The 18,227-nt window shown below is 38.2% G+C and overlaps 1 protein-coding gene across 1 annotated transcript in view; it reads left to right on the forward strand.

Moving 5' to 3' along the window:
* LOC139144381 (uncharacterized) overlaps positions 1 to 15,894 on the forward strand; it is a 37,765-nt gene extending 21,871 nt beyond the window's left edge. The window contains exons 6-15 of the mRNA XM_070715083.1: positions 39 to 329; positions 1,622 to 1,804; positions 2,222 to 2,505; positions 4,812 to 5,292; positions 6,094 to 6,264; positions 7,046 to 7,214; positions 9,431 to 9,663; positions 10,571 to 10,876; positions 12,751 to 13,035; positions 15,754 to 15,894. Of these exons, the coding sequence (XP_070571184.1) occupies positions 39 to 329; positions 1,622 to 1,804; positions 2,222 to 2,505; positions 4,812 to 5,292; positions 6,094 to 6,264; positions 7,046 to 7,214; positions 9,431 to 9,663; positions 10,571 to 10,876; positions 12,751 to 13,035; positions 15,754 to 15,894 (2,544 nt within the window). The remainder of the gene's footprint in view (positions 1 to 38; positions 330 to 1,621; positions 1,805 to 2,221; positions 2,506 to 4,811; positions 5,293 to 6,093; positions 6,265 to 7,045; positions 7,215 to 9,430; positions 9,664 to 10,570; positions 10,877 to 12,750; positions 13,036 to 15,753) is intronic.
* Positions 15,895 to 18,227: the final 2,333 nt, after the last annotated feature.

Below are 18,227 nucleotides of genomic sequence, written 5' to 3' on the forward strand. Positions count from 1 at the left end.
GTGTTCGTATGGACTAATCGTTTACTTTTGCCAAACAGGTTAGGAAGTCGTACATGCTACCCTCTGGTTTCATGTTGAAAGTGCCGCCACGAGCCATTAGAGACCAACTTGAAGTATCGGTTACTTGCAACCCGAGTCACGCAACGCAGCCAAAACTGCGGGAACTCGAGTTTTACCTGTCAGACATCATCGACTTATCCCCGCACAGTATGACCTTTGACCTGCCCGTCACTCTTAGCAGGAAGTGTCTCGATCCTGGCTCCAACAGAGTTCTCGTCATCATGAAGAGTGGTGATGGGCAAAACTGGCAAGAGCAATCGACAATCCATGTGAGTCATCGGCTACATTGACGCTGATCATGTCGTTTTTTCGATCGCATTTATCCCATAATAAGAAAATGTAATACAGTCAAACTGTGTATAGGGTCCCAAGGAAAAGTAACCACTATATGGAGGTGGCCTTTCTATAGAGGGTGGGTGTGGCATTATTTTCTGTGTAGGTGGTGTACTGAGTGGTGACTTTAGGAAAAGATTACAATAAAATCCATACCATAAATCTGTTGAAAATCACAATGCATTCATTTAGTTCCTGAAAGCTTGCAATGCAGATATAAAATTGATCAAAATAGAATCATTTCTTGCTTTAAGGTCAGAGCACATTTCGACAGAGATCATTCAGAGTTAGATATGATGATCATTATACACAGGTTTTGTACCACTTTGGAGCAATTACATGTGGCCACTAACCACATAAGAGAGGTAGCTGTTCTTTAGAGGACCTTTAACATGTAAAAAGTTACAGGACTGCTGCAAGGTGACCGCTTGTAAGGGGGGACCTCTAAGACAGGTTTGACTGTAATTAGATGAGGGGAAAAGAATGAAGAAATGTCTAAATGGGTTATTAGAGGTTACAATTGTATGTCTTTTGCACCATAAAATGCAATGTAGATCAATTTATGAAGGAAACATGTAAATAACCGTCACCTTCGTTTATTCTTGCACCAAGCTGCTTTAATACTTATGACAAATGTCGTGGAAATGGAATCGTGTCCAGAATTTCAATTCATACAGTAAAACCTGTCTCAGTAATCAATGTTATAGTGGTCAGTTTGCGGCAGTCCCGTAACATTCTTAGTGTTAACGGCCCTCTACAGCAGTCTCTTAACATTGTACATGTTAAAGGCCCTCTAGAGAACAGCAACCTCTCTTATGTAGTCTGTGGCCAACTGTAATTGCTCCAATTTGGTATAAAACCGGTGTATAATGGTTATCATTTCTGACTCTTAATGATGTCTGTCGAAAACTGCTCTGACTAGAAAGCAAGAAATGTCTTTTTTGACCAAGTTGATATCTGCATTGGAAGCTTTCAGAAACTAAATGAATGTACTATGATTTTTAACAGATTTATGTTATGGAATTTTATTATTGCTGTTATCATTTGCTTAATTCACCACTCAGTACATCACCTACACAGAAAATAATGCAACACCCGCCCTCTATAGAAAGGTCACCTCCTTATAGTGGGAACTTTTTCCTTGGTCCCTTGAGTGACCCCTATACACAGGTTTGACTGTATTTACGTGTTTAAATGCGTATGACGAAAACATGTTTCGAATTTTCAGGATGATGTCGAGATTTCTCTCAGCATAAGCCAGCTTGGTATGTTTATAGCAATATCAAGGCCTTACCAAGACCAATGTTACATCGACAAATCTGCCGTAACGCTGAAATCTGTGATGTGCCCTGACGTAGCTATAGAAATTCCAGAAGATGCTGTTGCAGAGAGAAAACTGTTGGCACTTGAGGTAGTATGGGTTAATATAACATAATTCTCTTTAATGAATATGTATAGACGTAAATACTGTATGAATGACAACACTCTTGACACCTTTTTTTAAGACAAAAGCTTATTACACTAGCTAATCAAACAACACTACTAAATGAATATCGTTGACATGGATTGCCGTTTTTTTCTATTTTAAAAATATTTTCAATAGTTTACATTTATTCGACATGAATGGTTTCTAAATTTTTATGCTGGTTCGTCTTTGAGAAGATGAAATAGCTTCGTTGTCCTTTTATCTCGCCTGCAATGACCGTAAATTGCAATGCAAGGTCTCCGCATAGAAACACTCCGTGTGACTAATCTGTTACACTACGAAAAGAAGACGCCCCAGTAGCATTTTCATATTATCCAAGTGTTTTACATTCTATGACAACAGGTTCATGTTGAAGAAAATGAAAAGGCTGGTATTCATGAAAGTTCCCAAAGTGGGTTTGTCCCGGGACCACTAGTATTTGTGAACAGACTGCAAGGAGAAAGTCTTGTTTTCAGTAAGCCAGCCATCATCACCATAGCCGAACCACCAGAAATCCCTGGAGAAGATACTGAACTGCGCATTGTCAAAGACGAGTATCACGATGGCAATTGGCGCGATGTCACAGAGCAGTCTTCATTCACTGTGGAAAACGGCATCGTGAGAATTGAAACACTCTCCTTCAGCGGGTAAGTAAATAGCAAGGCGCGCTTGACCCTCTTCACTACCTGAACAGGTGTACAGGGAGTAAGTGAAAAGTTACCCCAGGAAGGAGTGTTAAATGTTACATGTACTTAAACAGACTTGGCATTTTAACTCTGAAACTTGGTGAACGTCAAGCACACAAACTGACATTATCCTTATACCACATTAAGCAGTTAACACGATTGGAACTAATTTGGGATAATTAGATGAAGAAATAATGTCTATTTGATCTGCAAATGTAAGTTCATCTGCTTTTCTTTCTAAGTTACACACTTGTTTTTATGAGTAATTTGTAATGCCGCAACATTCAGCTGTAGAGCACCTAATATCTTTAAGAAATTTGAAAAATATGAAAATCCAATTATCCGAAATTAGTTCCAATCGTCTTTGTTTACTATCGACTGGCCATAAGGCCAGGAAGAAAAAATAAATTGTTCATCGGAATCGCCGCTTCTACTTTGGCATATTTGGAATTTTTTTGATCGCGGCAAATTCTTACTTCCACATTACAAATATTTTTAGTGACGCCCTACACTTTGTCGGGTTTTCGCGGGCACGGGATTTTGAATGAGACTTCCGACGTGTTTGGACTTAGTTGACCGCCAACACGTTGTTGTGACGTCTGAATTTGGCGAATCACGACGCAAAGTGGGTCGATTTGGCCAGAAATTTCCTCGTTTTGTAAAGGTTAGTACATGTCACATCATGAGTATTAATTTGATCGCCAACATTCGACGTGATGGCCAACAGTTAGTTCCAAAGACGCTATTCAGTGTTTGTCCTGATATTACGTTCGGCGATTTGTTCAACAAGATCGTGACAGCAGATGGACGGTGCATCCGATTGAATGAAAATTGCATCGAAAGTGTAAAAAATTACGGCAATGACAAAACACATGGTTGCGTCGATGTTACGATCTGAATGATGACTATATAACTTCACTCCGATCACAGTACAGTGTTGTTAGACCATTGTGTACAATGTGTAGAGACAGTGGTAAAGAGGCCAAAACATGGGGCCAAAGTAAAATGAAAAATCTCAAATGCTAGGTCCCACCAGGACAATATAAAGGACAATACTGAATTGTTGGATTTCAGTAATTTGTTGTACATTTCAGTTTTATTCTGAGAGAATGTTGAAATACTCAGAATATGTTGTGCAAACACTAACTGTGAATGTAATGGCCTATGTTATTGTTGGAAATATAGTATTGAATTCAGTTACCAGTATCAGTGTTTCTTGTCTGAGATATTTCTGGTAAAAAGGGAAACAACTATCTTGCCTTGTCTGCATCTGTGCAAAAATGCCAGAGAACCGCGTTTACCTTCGGCCTAAAAAAAATTAAAAAAAATTCGCTCGCCGCTCCTGGAACTTGGTCCAAAAAATCCGATGAACAAGATTTTTTTTTCTCTGGCCTAAATACTATATGTATATAATGTATACTATAATAATATATACTATATGTTATCCAATTATCCGAAATTAGTTCCAATCGTGTTAGTTTACCATCGACTGGCCATAAATTTGCATATCTTGCCACTTCACTGGTCCAAGGGCTTTGCTATTTTATACTTTAAGGGGTGCCCTGCTATAGATTTATCCGAATTGGCCTAAAGTTAACGTTTCATGTTTGATTTGTGCTCTCGTTTATCCTAATTTTTCTCCAAATATATTCTTCTGTGAAACTGCTAGATGGGCTCAGAAATTTTGTTTGCAGGATCCTAAGGATGAGCTAGTGATTGAATTTTCCCTCATTTGAATAAAAGCATCAGAAACAGCTTGTCTGATAGCTTTCATAATGTAGATGCATAGGGATGACATTATTCATATATGTTGAAATGGTGATGAAATTTGCATACGTATATTTTAGGGTCTAGTTTTTCTCGTTTTTGGTTAAGACTTCTTCTCTGGCAACATTCGCTCAGGGCTATTCAAATTAGTTTTACGGTTCCTGTGGATAAATAAATATGTATGCGAAATTTACGTAGAGAAATATTTCGACAGGAACATATACACAGAAAGACACAAAGAGGGTCATACAACAGAGGCCGGCTCAACAATTGCTCACGTAGGCTAAAAATGACAAGTGAGTGTATGCAACCTTATTCCGGCACGTCTTTCTAAGTTACTCTTGACAAAAAGGCCATGGACTAACATAGAAAAAAATTGATGTTTGGGTGCCACCAGAAACGAATATATCTCCAGTATCTATATTTTTACTTCGAGAGAAATTATTTAATATTAATATCGACATTTCATTTGCATATTCCGTTGTAATATTCCATTCAAGATTTTCAGTTGCTCGTGTTCTGAGACGTATACGAACAAAAGTAACAGAATTCTTCCGAGCTATATCAAGGCGGCTAAGTTGCCGCAACGTTTGCATACTGCTGCTTCAGCATGAAACGGAACGGAATTGGTTCCTCGTAGATTTGGTAGAGACAAGAAACCTGAATGAACGAATTAAGGAGCATCGTTCAAGAGGGTATGATACTTATCACAAAAAGGACGTGCCTTACACGTGTTCATTTTCAATGCAAGTTGGTGATACTATTGTCAATGAAGTACAGTGTGAAGGATATATGCTAACGAATACAGTGAATGACCATAAATATAGACCTGATGAGTTCAACCACTGGCATATTCAAGTCGAGCGGGCAGAAAATGATGTTCGCAGGGCGAACGGAACGATGATCTTCTACAAGAAAGACTCATCCGGTACGGAAGAAGAAGTACAAGTACTTGCCGAACTTCCATTTGTGATACCAGAGGTGAGTAATGTACGTCATGTAAGTAGGGTATCAGCATTGATGGCGGTGATAAGAACACCCGGGCTGCTTATCTCTTTCTACATGGGTTATCAGAGATGCAATATTACCATAAAAGTACAGTGCATATTTTTCAGTTTAACGATCAATTATATAACAGAATTTTGGTCAAGACAATTGTATTGCCAAATTATGCAAAAATCAATCGAATTGAGATTTTGCGAAGCAAATCCATTGCTTATTTATCTACTGAGCTGTAGGGAAATTGGTCAAAGTCACACTGAGGTCTTCATACTCTGGCTTTCTTACTAAGCCTGTTATAAAAAATTTAATTTCAATGTAAGTTGTCCTTGGCTGATGAGAAAGGAAATCTGAAATTTGATCACAAGTTAATTGTAAAATTCAACAACGTTCTGTGATTCTCAAATTTGCAGGTACCCTATGCCCCTGAAAAATCCGATAAATAACGCCCTGGTTTTGATGAAGAGAATTTTAAACTTCTTTCGTAGTGTTTTACATGTTTCCATGAAATTTATGGCCGCCTTTCCAGTGAATAGATCAAGATTGTGTTTTTTAGTACAATTTCAAGCACTTTAGTTTTTATTTCTAAACTGTATTTTCTTGTTCTACTCCCCGAATCATACTATTCCTTATTGTCTGACTTGCCAGCAGAATTGGTATGTTTGTAATGGTCTTGTTGATGGTTAAATTATAAATCCTGACTAGAACTCTGCCGTCAACAAACCATTGCATATTTCACACTATGTGCTGTGTATTTATAAGGCTAATTTCAACACGCTTTAGGGAGATGAAGAGACAGAAGAATATGAGAGTGATGATGGTGTTGGTGATGGCAGTGGTGGTAATGGTGGTACGCAACAATTACAACAGCAGAACCAACACCAAGAGGAGGAAGAGGAAACAAGGGAAGGGAAAGGAGCTGATACAAGCCATGCTGATGGTGAGCAACAAAACGTCAGCAAATGCAACTCTGAGAAGCCGTGCATCTCCTCCAAAACTCATATACATTATTGTTTGAAAATATTGTAAAATAGATATCAACATATACTTCAAATAAGTTTTTGTAACATCATCAACACTCCCTAATAATCTTTTTTTTTCGGTGCAATGAGAAAATGTGGAATTTGTTTTAATAATAGTGTTAAGTCATGTTTACTGTCGCAGTGATGATGGTACAGCACATGCAGCAACATGAGTCAAACTAATTGTTTGATAGCAACAACACTAAGTTAGCAGCTTGGCAAGAGAAGACCCTGTCTATTCAATGTCTACCTCACGTATGTCACCTAGATGAAAGGGGGAAGCATTATTCAAGCCTGTACATATTTATGATTATGACTTGATCATTTCTTATAACTTTTTTTCAAGTTACACACGAGGAAGCATGTCACATTAGAGTGCTCAAGGAATTTATGGAGGTGTTTGCACGTGATCTACCTACACAGTCCGTCCTTGAAAATATGCCACGAGTAAGGTTTATCCCTGGTTTAAAGGCCACTTCACGCTACCTTCATATTCATGTCGACGATGCATGCTTGTGCTTTAGATGGGTTTCATTTTAGACATGCACTGTTTTCGAGTTTAGAATGATATTATGTACATATCTGGAGAATGTATTACAATTAATTTATGGCAAATAATTGATAGAGCATCGTTTAAACCTTCATTATGATAAAGCTTAAAGTAAATATTAGCACAAGTGAATATTGTTAGACCTTCTTTCTTATTTGAACAGGTGTTCACAGAAGAAGATATTGCCGAAATATCGAAGGACTCTCTCAGTAGTTTTGACAAGAATCGTACACTTATCCGTATCCTAAAAAAGAAGGGACTCAAAAATTTTGAAAAATTTGTAGCAGTGCTGCGAAAGAAGAACGTATACTTTGCTGAAAACGTCGCTCAAGGTGAGATTTTTAGCGCGACCACGTCATTGGTGTTACTAATGCACGTATTAATATTTGGTTTATAGTTGGTGGTGGGTTAAATTTCACTTTTTTGTTTAATTTGTATTAGAAGTGTATTTTAGCAGGTAAAGAGTGAACGACACAATTACGGATGGCCTTATGTTTGAAGAGTTCACAAGGTGCCATACATACCAATCGCAAGTCATCAAAATGATATGAACTGAATATGCTCACGTGTTTTACAACAGGTTCATTAATAGTAGTACGCTTCACAGAACAATGAGATATACGTTATCAATATATGTAGCAGTTTTTTTTCAACTTCGCACAGTACTCTCAGAGTTTAATCACTAATTACAAAACTTTATTTAATATGCAAATGAGCTGTTCATTAACTTGACACTGCTCAATGCTTTTTGGGACAATTAGATATCCATCAGATCAACATTTGTAGCACGTTTCATTTAATTTAATGCAGTAATTTTAGAGTGATGTCACTAAATAGTTCATTAAATATGCAAATAAACCCTAAATTAACTTCGTTCAATGATTCATAGCACAATTAAATATTTATCAAATCAATATGTGTAGCACGTTTCACAAAATTTTGGTGCCGAAATTTCAGAGTTATATACCTAATTACAAAGTTTATTAAATATGCAAATGAACCCTTAATTAACTTTACACTACTGAATGCTTTACAACACAGTGAGATATCTATCAAATCAGTACGTGCAGCAGTTTTCATCACATTTATGCAGATATTTCGGAGTTATATGACTAATTATAAGACTTCATAAAATATGCAAATGAGCTAATTATTAACTTGACACCGCTCAATGCTTCTCAGTACAATTGGATATTTATCAGATCAACATCTGTAGCAAGTTTCATCAAATTTAACGCTGTAATTTTTGGAGTAATATCACTAATTACAAAGTTAATTTAATATGTAAATGAACCCTTAATTAACTTCACACAACTAAATGCTCTACACCACAATTAGATATCTGTCGGATCAGTATCTGCAGCAGATTTCATCACATTTGGTGCAGTTATTTTGGAGTCATATACAAAACTTCATAAAATATGCAAATGACCTATTTGTTAACTTGACACTGCCAAATGCTTCTCAGTACAATTAGATATTTATCAAAACAATATCTGTACCCGATTTCACTGACTTAGGTGCCGTAATTTCAGAGTTATATACTTAATTACAAAGTTCATTAAATATGCAAATGAACCCTTAATTAATTTCACACTACTAAATGCTTTACACTACAGTTAGATATCAGTCGGATCAGTATCTGCAGAAGATTTAATCACATTTGGTGAAGTTATATCGGAGTTATATGACTAATTACAAACCTTCATAAAATATGCAAATGAGCTATTTATTAACTTGACACTGCCTAATGCTTCTAAGTATAATTAGACAGATATCAGATCAATATTTGTTGCAAGTATCATCAAGTTTGGTGCAGGAATTTCAGAGTTATCTCACTAATAACAAAAGTTCATTAAATATGCAAATGAGAAGATAATTGACATGACACTCACAGTATCATCATAATGTTCTTAGATTGTCATCTGTGAAAAGTTTCATGAAATTTTGTGCAGTATTTCTGATATATGTCTACACTCATTGCCGTCTCCATAGGGAAAACATTGTACGGAAAAAAACGATATTGCATAACTTCATTAATATGCAAGCCACACTAACCAAAATCTAATCAGTTCTGCAAGTAGCATATCATGGTACCAGTGTACAAAATTTGACTTGAATCCGTTCAGGCGTTTTTGACTTATCGTGTAAACAGACAGACAGACAGACACACACACACACACACACACTAACACACATACATACACACACACGGACAGACAGACAGACATCGCTATGACATTAGCCCACGTGTTTACACACGTGAGCTAAAAATTGATGCGAACACAGAAGCGAGAAAGTTACGGATTAGAGTTTTTTCGACCCTTCGCAAGGATATAAAACGAATGCTCCCTAAATGCAGACATTGTCACAGAAGTTTAAAATTATTTGGCATAGGCCTAATGGTAGAAACGAATACTCCATCACAGCCAGGTTCACATTAGAGAATTCGGATTACGTTTACTTAAATGTGATATTTACCCTTCGGTGTGTTGAAAGTGTCGCAACTTGTAACGCCGCATTTTGGTATTGTCGACCATTTTATTAGCATATGGGGAACGTCTTCGTTCTTGCGGAAATGCTGCTACGTCCCTTCTAAGAGACGGTGAAAACCCTCGGAACGGTCTACTGGTGCAAGATGAAGAAGATCACAACCATGGAGATGAAAGTGAAGTAAGGGAAGAAGATCCGCAAATTTGTAGAGAGACAGAAGAATTAGCGGAAGCAGCAGTAGCAGCAGCAGCAGCAGAAGACGAAGGAGGAGAAATAACACAATCAAAAGTAAGATTTGAGTTGAGACAGAGAAGTGAACGCGGTGTTTAGAGTACCTGAGTACATTTATTTGCTCTTTTTCGGTGTTTTTTTTTTATTATGTCTGTATTTCACAAAAGTATATTCAGAACATAACTCAATGTAGTTTATTGTTAACTTTCGTCATCCAAACATTTGCTAAATCATTCGCAGAAGAATCGAAAGTAAAATGTATGTCATCATTGATCCCAAAGGATGGTAAAATCATCAGGTCGGGAATAGAAAATCACCAACGAGGAGAGGATCCATATCAGTATTGTCAGTGATATGATATTTTATTTTGTACAATAGGCCAAATCCACATCAGTAACATATAGTGATGGTATGCCATCACGCAATCCCAACCCAATAAAGTAATATTTTGACAATGCAATTATATTAACACGCACTTGGTTGATTGTAGCTGTAAACGTTTTTCGACCTGTCTTGGCAAGTTCATATGTCATCATCAGATCAAGTCGGTTAAAATCAATGGGGCATAACTTGCGCTACATGTTGCATTTCAACAAAGGTTCCTGTAACATATATACTGAACTAAAAAGTCTGCAGTCAGTGTTAGCGCCTACGGCTTCTATAGGTGGTTCAACTGATGCTCCCGCTATCAAAAGCTTTAAACAACGTTAGTATTCTTCAATCTGAATTTGTCAAGAAGATAAATACGGCATTTTTATTTTGAACACACCACTTCAACAGTTTTTCGACCTGGAAATTTTATAAAGAACGCGAATAAGCTTAATGTTTGTGCCTTGATTTGGATAGACCGAAAGATCAAAAAAGCGAGTCTAGCATTAGTGTTGCTCATCACCCTAACGTAAATGATTAGCTTTGAAATATAGCGGCATTCCATTATTTTATAATGTTTTTTTTCTGGTTTCAGGAACAATCAGATCGTGGTTTAAATATGAGCGGTGAGAGTTATGACAAAGACACGTCTGAAACCAATGCTTCGGTTGGGGCAACTGTTGTAGAGGGTGAGGATAGTGCATCTACCGACGATGCTGCATCTACCGATGATGGTGATGATGACAATGATGGTAGTGGTAGTTACGGTTATGGTGCTGCTGAAACCGATGCTGCTGCCGCCACTGCTTCTGTTTCTGTTACTGCTGCTGCTGTACCTGCTGGTGGTGATGATGATGATGATGATCGAATCTTATCGGAAGGGACTGACCAAACACTTGAGGTAACTGTAACTAGATAACCTAGTCTCTGTTTACAAAAAGGACATAAACAAATGACGGGGAAGGTATGGATGCTGCATGGGTTACATTTTTTATGGAACACCGGCACGCCTGTATCATAAACGTCATATAGCCTGAAGACAAATCAACATTAGTGTGATCAAATATATATCTAACAAGCACATCTTGAAAAATTTGATGATAATAACCTAATACACGGCTTATGCCCATTTGCAGTGTATTCACCTTCAAGTACAATATACCAATTTTCGCGTTTTAGATGATTATCTAGTTATTATTTACTCTTTCGTACACATGTACCTACAAGTCAAAGACATTTATTGAAATAACTGGTATGTAGTACCACTTTGGAAGTAATGTACCAATTATTTTTAGTGTTGTTGGTCAAACTCATGGTTTATAATAAAGTAAAAGACCTATAGATGGAACCAATAATGTGATAAAAATGTTCTGATGGAAATAGAACCATTTGGATGTCTCATGCCTTTCGTTATATCCAAATACTGAAAAGGATTGATCAGCAAATAAGCTAGTGACAACAAATACCCGCGTCTCCGATAACGTCGAATGAGGAGTTTATGGGCGAGGAATCAGAAACGTTAAGGAACACCGGGAATATTTCGTCAAAAATATCATAGTCTAAAAATGTTTAACCATAGTGCGACCTATTAATGTGTGTTCCTTTCGGTATAGGTACATCTAGGCTTTGCGTAGCCTAAATGACTTTCGAACGTTGACCCTCATAATCAAAGCTGAATACTCACTATTTGTTTACATACAGCTTCGATGTTTTGACCTTTAAATATGAACCAGTTTTCCTGTGTGAGATTGTTTTCTAGTTATCGTTTAATACTATATGTATGCACAAGTAAAACACTAGAAATGAAATAATTGGCATTAAAGAAAATAATCCAATTGCTCTGATTTGATGTTGATCAAAACTGTAGTGTGTAAGCGAGTATAGAGTTAATAACTCGATGACATCGTAGTTGAGAGAAGATTTCGTAAAACTATTACCTGTGTGAACTTAATCTGCCCTGCAATTAATGGGAGTTCTTTGGTCTTTAGGAACAGTCTGAACGTAGTTCGAGGTCTGTTTGTAGTGACGACGTCATCGACAAACCTAACACCAACAAAGGCGGTGAAGCAGCGATTTCAGATACCGAGGAAAGTGATGAAATTGATCAAAGGAGAGACAACAAGGGAAAAGATATTGGTACAGACGCTGATCGTGAAAGCTTATCCTTGGAAACAATTTCTTCTACACAAGGGGTAATATTTTCAAAATGACTCAACCTCTAAAAAGAAAGAGCATTTATATTTCAATATCAGTAGTCTTACTGTCGCGAATGTGTCCGGATTATGTCTTAAATGTTTATCGAGATTTTGACAGTTCAGTTTAAGAAGTCTCCAAATTACACAAGTTGACACGCATTTTAAATCACAGCATTTAGAGAGCGATGGTATATTTTAGTAAGGCTATACGTCCAACGTCTCGTGGTTTTAAAAGATATCGACTTTCAATATCACATATCAAGGAACTTGTTATTTTCTTATCGTCCCCTTTCTTTTTTAGAGATTTCACAACGAGTCGCCATGCGTACAACTGCCCATCCGCGATAATTTTACACTGTACGTACCACAGTCATCAATTCTCAATCCAGTAACATGCCACTACAGACTTCTGGACGATGATCCAAGTCTGAGGCTTGAATATCAAGAGGAAGTGGTCTCGGAAATCATAGAATTGCATGCAGTGGACGAAAAATGTCATCCCCCTGAAAATGTCATCACCCTAAAACAAATAACTATGAAATAACATTTCCCTTATTTATAGCATGTTTCCGATTATCAGGAACAACCAGATCGCAGTTTAGATATTAGCAGTGGAAGTGACGTCACAGACAAGTCTGATACCAGTGCTTCGGTTGGGGTCACTGTTGCAGAGGGTAGGGATAGCACTGCTAATAATGATTCTGCCGCTACCGATGATGGTGATGATGACAATAATGGTGGTGATATTTATGGTAATGGTGCTGCTGAAACAGATGATGATGATGATGATGGTGGGGGTGGTGGTGGTGGTGGTGGTGATGATGATGATCGAATCAAATTGGAAAGGACTGACCTAGCTCTTGAGGTAGCTGTAACTAGATAACCTAGTTTATGTATACACGAAAGAACACATCACCAATGATGAGGGGTGTATTGATGTTAAATTACATTTTTATGGAACACTCGCACGGTTATATAATAAATGTCATATAGCCAGAAGACAAATCAACATTAGTGCGATCAAGTGTATACTTGATAATGTTGCAGAATTACATGATAATAACCTTATAAACTGCTTATACCATCTTAAATGTATTCTCATTAAATTACCATATATCCATTTTCGCGTTTTAGATGATTATCTAATTATTATTTACTCCTTGGTATACATATATATATATATATATATATATATATATATATATATATATATATAGCCTATATTATATATATATATATATATATATATTATATATATATATTATATATATATATATATATATAATATATATATTTATCACATACATAGACCCAGTTATCCCTATAGTGTGACATCACACTATAGGTATACGGTTTACAGGATTTCCGTATAGGCCTACCCCTACTTCTGACGTCAGAAGTAGGGGTATACGGGGTCGGCACTTTTTTCTACTGAAACTGTTTGTAAGCATTCTCGTGCAGATGAAAATTGAGTGGGCACAAGGAGTTTACTGAAAAATGCGGAAAGGTAATAAATAGCGAAGCTTTTGGTAGCGATTGTGAAAGTTTGTCTGGTTTTTTATACTGGAGAAAACGAGAGCGTTCTCTGTCGTCTGCTCCTAGCTGTGATATCGCAGCGGTACTTGTGGCGTGTATCGAACGCGATCGGGTCATTGAGGTCATCGCCACAGTCCCGCTGCGAGCCAACGCATAGGCTTCGTCGGCAGTTTACTATGAGACCGACCGGTATCGTAGATTTAGCTCGCAAAATAATAAAATAGATAAAGCATGCAAAAAATAAAAGTATACCTACTGCATCACTGACTATCTGAGACTCATCTTCTACTCCTGCTAACGAGCCCGACCGTGACAACATGTATTTTCGACCGTTTTCGATGAGTCGTCGATGGTTCCTGCTTGAATTTGAATTTTGACCTCCAACGTATTCAATGCGTTGTACGCGCGATCGAGCAAACATCGTAGAACCGTCGACGGCTCACGGGAAAATGGTCGAAAATACGTGTTCTTATCTTCAAGAAAGTTAGCAGGCGCACAGAATGAGTCTCAGATAGTCAATGATAAAGATGATACAAGTTTATTTATTCAAAGGCTAATATAGTTCATTATTTTGCAAGCTAAATCTACGACACCGGTCGGTGTCGTCGTAAACTGCCAACGAAGCCTATGCGTTGGCTCGCAGCGGGACTGTGGCGATGACGTCGACCTCAATGACCCGATCGCGTTCGATACACGCCACAGTACCGCTAGCGCTGCCATATCACAGCTAGTCTGCTCCCTACGTTTGCTACTATACCACTGTACTGTACTATCTCGTCACGAGCCGTAACAGCCGAGTCATCGCTCAAAATCGACCAATTTATCACCGAACAAGAATCCAACATATAATATGATGTATCGAAATCAACATCTCATCCTGTCAGGTGACGGGTTAAATTTTTAGCATCGGCAAAGTGTTGTATTGCTGTTGAACTTCTGCGGTAGGCTGTAATAAAGCGAGAATGTTTACTGCAGTAACGTACGGCAAACGCAGTTTTCAGAAGCTTGTGTCACTTCGTCGACAGCTCGATAGGAGCCACGGCCACAATGAAGTGTTTCATAAGACACCAGTAAAATCGAGATCGAATGAACATTACATGCCAAATGTTAAAAGTTTCTTTTTGCGCTTTGTTGACTGTGATTGTTTATGATTTTAGTTTCATTCAAGCCCAGTATTTGTAACTTTTAACCTTTTTTATGTTCGAAATTAAATATTATTCTCTTACATCCATCGTGAAATGTTGTTCAGTAAAGAAATAAGCCAAATTTGTGCTCCTGTAGTGACATACAAACGCTAAATATTGCCCGATCGAGTTGGATTGCCGCGCGGGTTTGTTGACAATTTGTAGGCTGTGCACGTGATCGAGAACGCCGATACTGATGACATCATCGAGCCTGCAACATTCCTGGGGCCTTGCCATGCCACGCCACACTGCCCGGGTAATCGCCGGCTGAATGACCTGCGAATGGTTTTATTTTGTTCTTCTCCGTTCAAATACGTACTGCTACTGTGTTTCAGAGGATACAGAACTTTGGCAGAGGAGGCTAACATTCTATTCTGGTACAGTGTGCGTTATATACGGATTATTCAAACTGCAGTCGGCAGTGCACCGATGCGCACCCTGTAGTTGGTCATTCAGGAACTCCCGGTACCGATGTAAAATCGAGACGACACTATATACACTCGGCCCACTCTTGTAGGCAAATAGCTATCAAAATTGAGTTCCTTGAAGTAATAAATTTCAGCTGATTGTTGCTTTAGCGGCAAGGTGATTGCGAAATCGAAGCAACATAGTTTGGCAATGTATGGTTGGCTATCGAATGCAGTGAACGCGATTGCCTTTGGCAGCAAGTAAGGAAACCGTCAGTATTACAACCTGGGGGGTCATTCAAAAATGAAAGTTGTAAGGGGTGCTCAAAATGTTTTTTCTTTATCTTACTCTGTCCTCAATGACATAATGATTAGTTGATTATATATATTTTACTCTGATACATATTAAATAAAAACAAAATAAATACTCTAACAGTACAAATAAATATCAACTAGATGAAGCAAGGCGAAAGACTACAAGAAGGTGCTACTACTAGCAATACTCATTATGAAAGAGAAGATATTGACGATGAGAATGATATCGTGATTTATGTACTCAATGGCACCAGCGTCATCAAAGATGAGGATCAACAGTGATGATGATGATGTCACACAGTAGTTTTCTGCAGTCGTTACCAGGGTTGGAAGGGGAGGCTGGGTCATGGAGAAATGTTCTCGACAGATATCACTATAAGTGCACAGGATCTAGGACAAAACTGAACTGGTGTGAATTCATCCTTTATATTATCATAGAAGTGTACATTTTATTTGACTTGAGTTCAACAACCATTTAGACATTTAACCATACCATAATGACATGCTACCCATCCAAATTTAACAATACTAGGCCTATATGGTCGGAGACTGCTTATTAGGTGAGCTTCTACATATTATTACATGGGCCCAGGTAAGGGAAGCCAAACTTTCTGTTTGAGAGGGGGTTACTCAAAGTCATCATGGTTGGCTGGGGTGCGACTCAAAATTTCGGAGTTTCTAATGTAATTCCTACGACCCCCAGATCGTAAATAATGACGGCTCCCTAAACAGCTGTGAACGCCTGAGTCATAACGATCGGGACCAGTATACGCACTGCTGTATCTCAGCGAAAATTTAGAAAAAAACAATGGAGTTACTGCTAAGAAATTTACAGACTCTTGGCTCTTGATGCATCAGTTACTGGGCTTTTATACTGGTAAAAAGGCATCTGAATACAGCGGTAAATTTCCTCCCAAACGAGATAGGATAACACGCGGGCATTCTGCAATGGACGCTGTCAATTTTACCTTGCTGCAGGCCCCACACCAATCTCGGCCCCGCTGCACTTGTACAGTCTACTACCTCCATGTAGTACAGCCTTACAGGTCTAGTAGCTGGCCAAACACACAAAAAACAACGTCGCAGTGTAAATTCCGTAGGTTAGAACCGTTGATCATAAATTTTCAGAACCAGTGATGTTTAAAAGTTTTGTATTGATCACTTCATTTAGGTTTATGTGAATGACTTTCTCATCGAGCTGCGTCTATAATTGTCCCGGGCATTGTCCATGCAAATTTGGGGCCTGCCTTAGCTCCCTCCGATCGTCTGTAGACTACAGCCTGAGCAAATTGTACAGTTGTGAAAGTCAGATATGTATCATGAATTTTATACAAAAATATAAACAACAGAATCAAACCAAGAGGTTAGTTTGCTGTCGGGCCGGGTGCGCAGGGGACGACTTTGCAGTGAGGCCGGGATCTCTCTTGTGACTTGTGTTCGAACTTCCATCGCATCGCAGCTAGCCGATACTTGTTGTACTACTGTAGTCCTTGTGAGGATTAGATACCCGTTACGTTCGATATTATTTTGAAATACTTTTAAATTTAATAAGTAAAACTTTTGTACTGCTTTCAAGATATAATTTTTCCTTTCTGAGTGTTTTCAATTACGCCGTACGGCAACGGTAAGCGAAGTTGATAGGCTGTGTTGCCTGCAGCGTAGCCTGGCCGTACACAAAACTTCGTTTGAGTAGACGGAGCAGAATCAGTCCTGTCATTTATTTTCAACGAAATTTTCATTATACTCCATAATGGAAGAAACGACTAGTTCAATGATTACAATGGTGAAGTGTTGAATTTTTATTCATATATGTTTTTCTCTCTCAATTCATTCAGCAAACTTGATCTCCGTACCATCGGTCACAACGTGCAGTGCCTTGCATGAAGCTTACAATCGACTGCCTCCGTCGTTAGTTTAGCTGTTCAAGACGTTTGTTTGCACGGCTCATTATAGTCGGAACAATCTGTAAACACTTACATATTTATATCTTTCCGGTATTTCACCCAACTTTTTAGGTGAGTCTCCAGTTTCGATGGACCAGACCTTTTCGAAGAGCGTATGGTTTCTACGGACGCCACAGTAAAACTTGCGTAGATGTGGTTGAGCATGCGCGGTGGTGTGATTACGTTTCGTTTCGTGTGTCAACAAAGCTGACTTCTGGTCCGGACAAGAAGTCATTTTTCACTCCTTTTACTGTTAATCGTGAGGCGGGCTGGGCATGCAAACCATGCGATTCAGTAATAATTATGGTCTACTTTCACATACTGAGGATGTCATTTTAATCAAAAATATGAAAAAAAATTGTTAAAAGTTACAAATACTGGGGCTTTCATAATTACAACGAACGATGATACACTTTTCCTCTCAATTTCAAACAACGTCCAAGGCGTTGAGAATATGCGAACGTACGATCTTCATACTCCAGTCCTCGCCAGTTTCGAGCAATATAACTTTCCTAGGTACAGTGTGGTTGCATAAATGACCAACAAGAACGATGTGATACAGTTCAATTGTGGTTTATTCATATATTATGACCGAAGTCAGGAACTGACAGCAGTAAAAATGACGACTGCAGCATTGCACAGCGTGTTCGTTCGAATCGTACAGTGTAAACA

This window comes from Ptychodera flava, chromosome 11 (assembly GCF_041260155.1).
Source record: "Ptychodera flava strain L36383 chromosome 11, AS_Pfla_20210202, whole genome shotgun sequence".
Lineage (NCBI taxonomy): Eukaryota > Metazoa > Hemichordata > Enteropneusta > Ptychoderidae > Ptychodera > Ptychodera flava.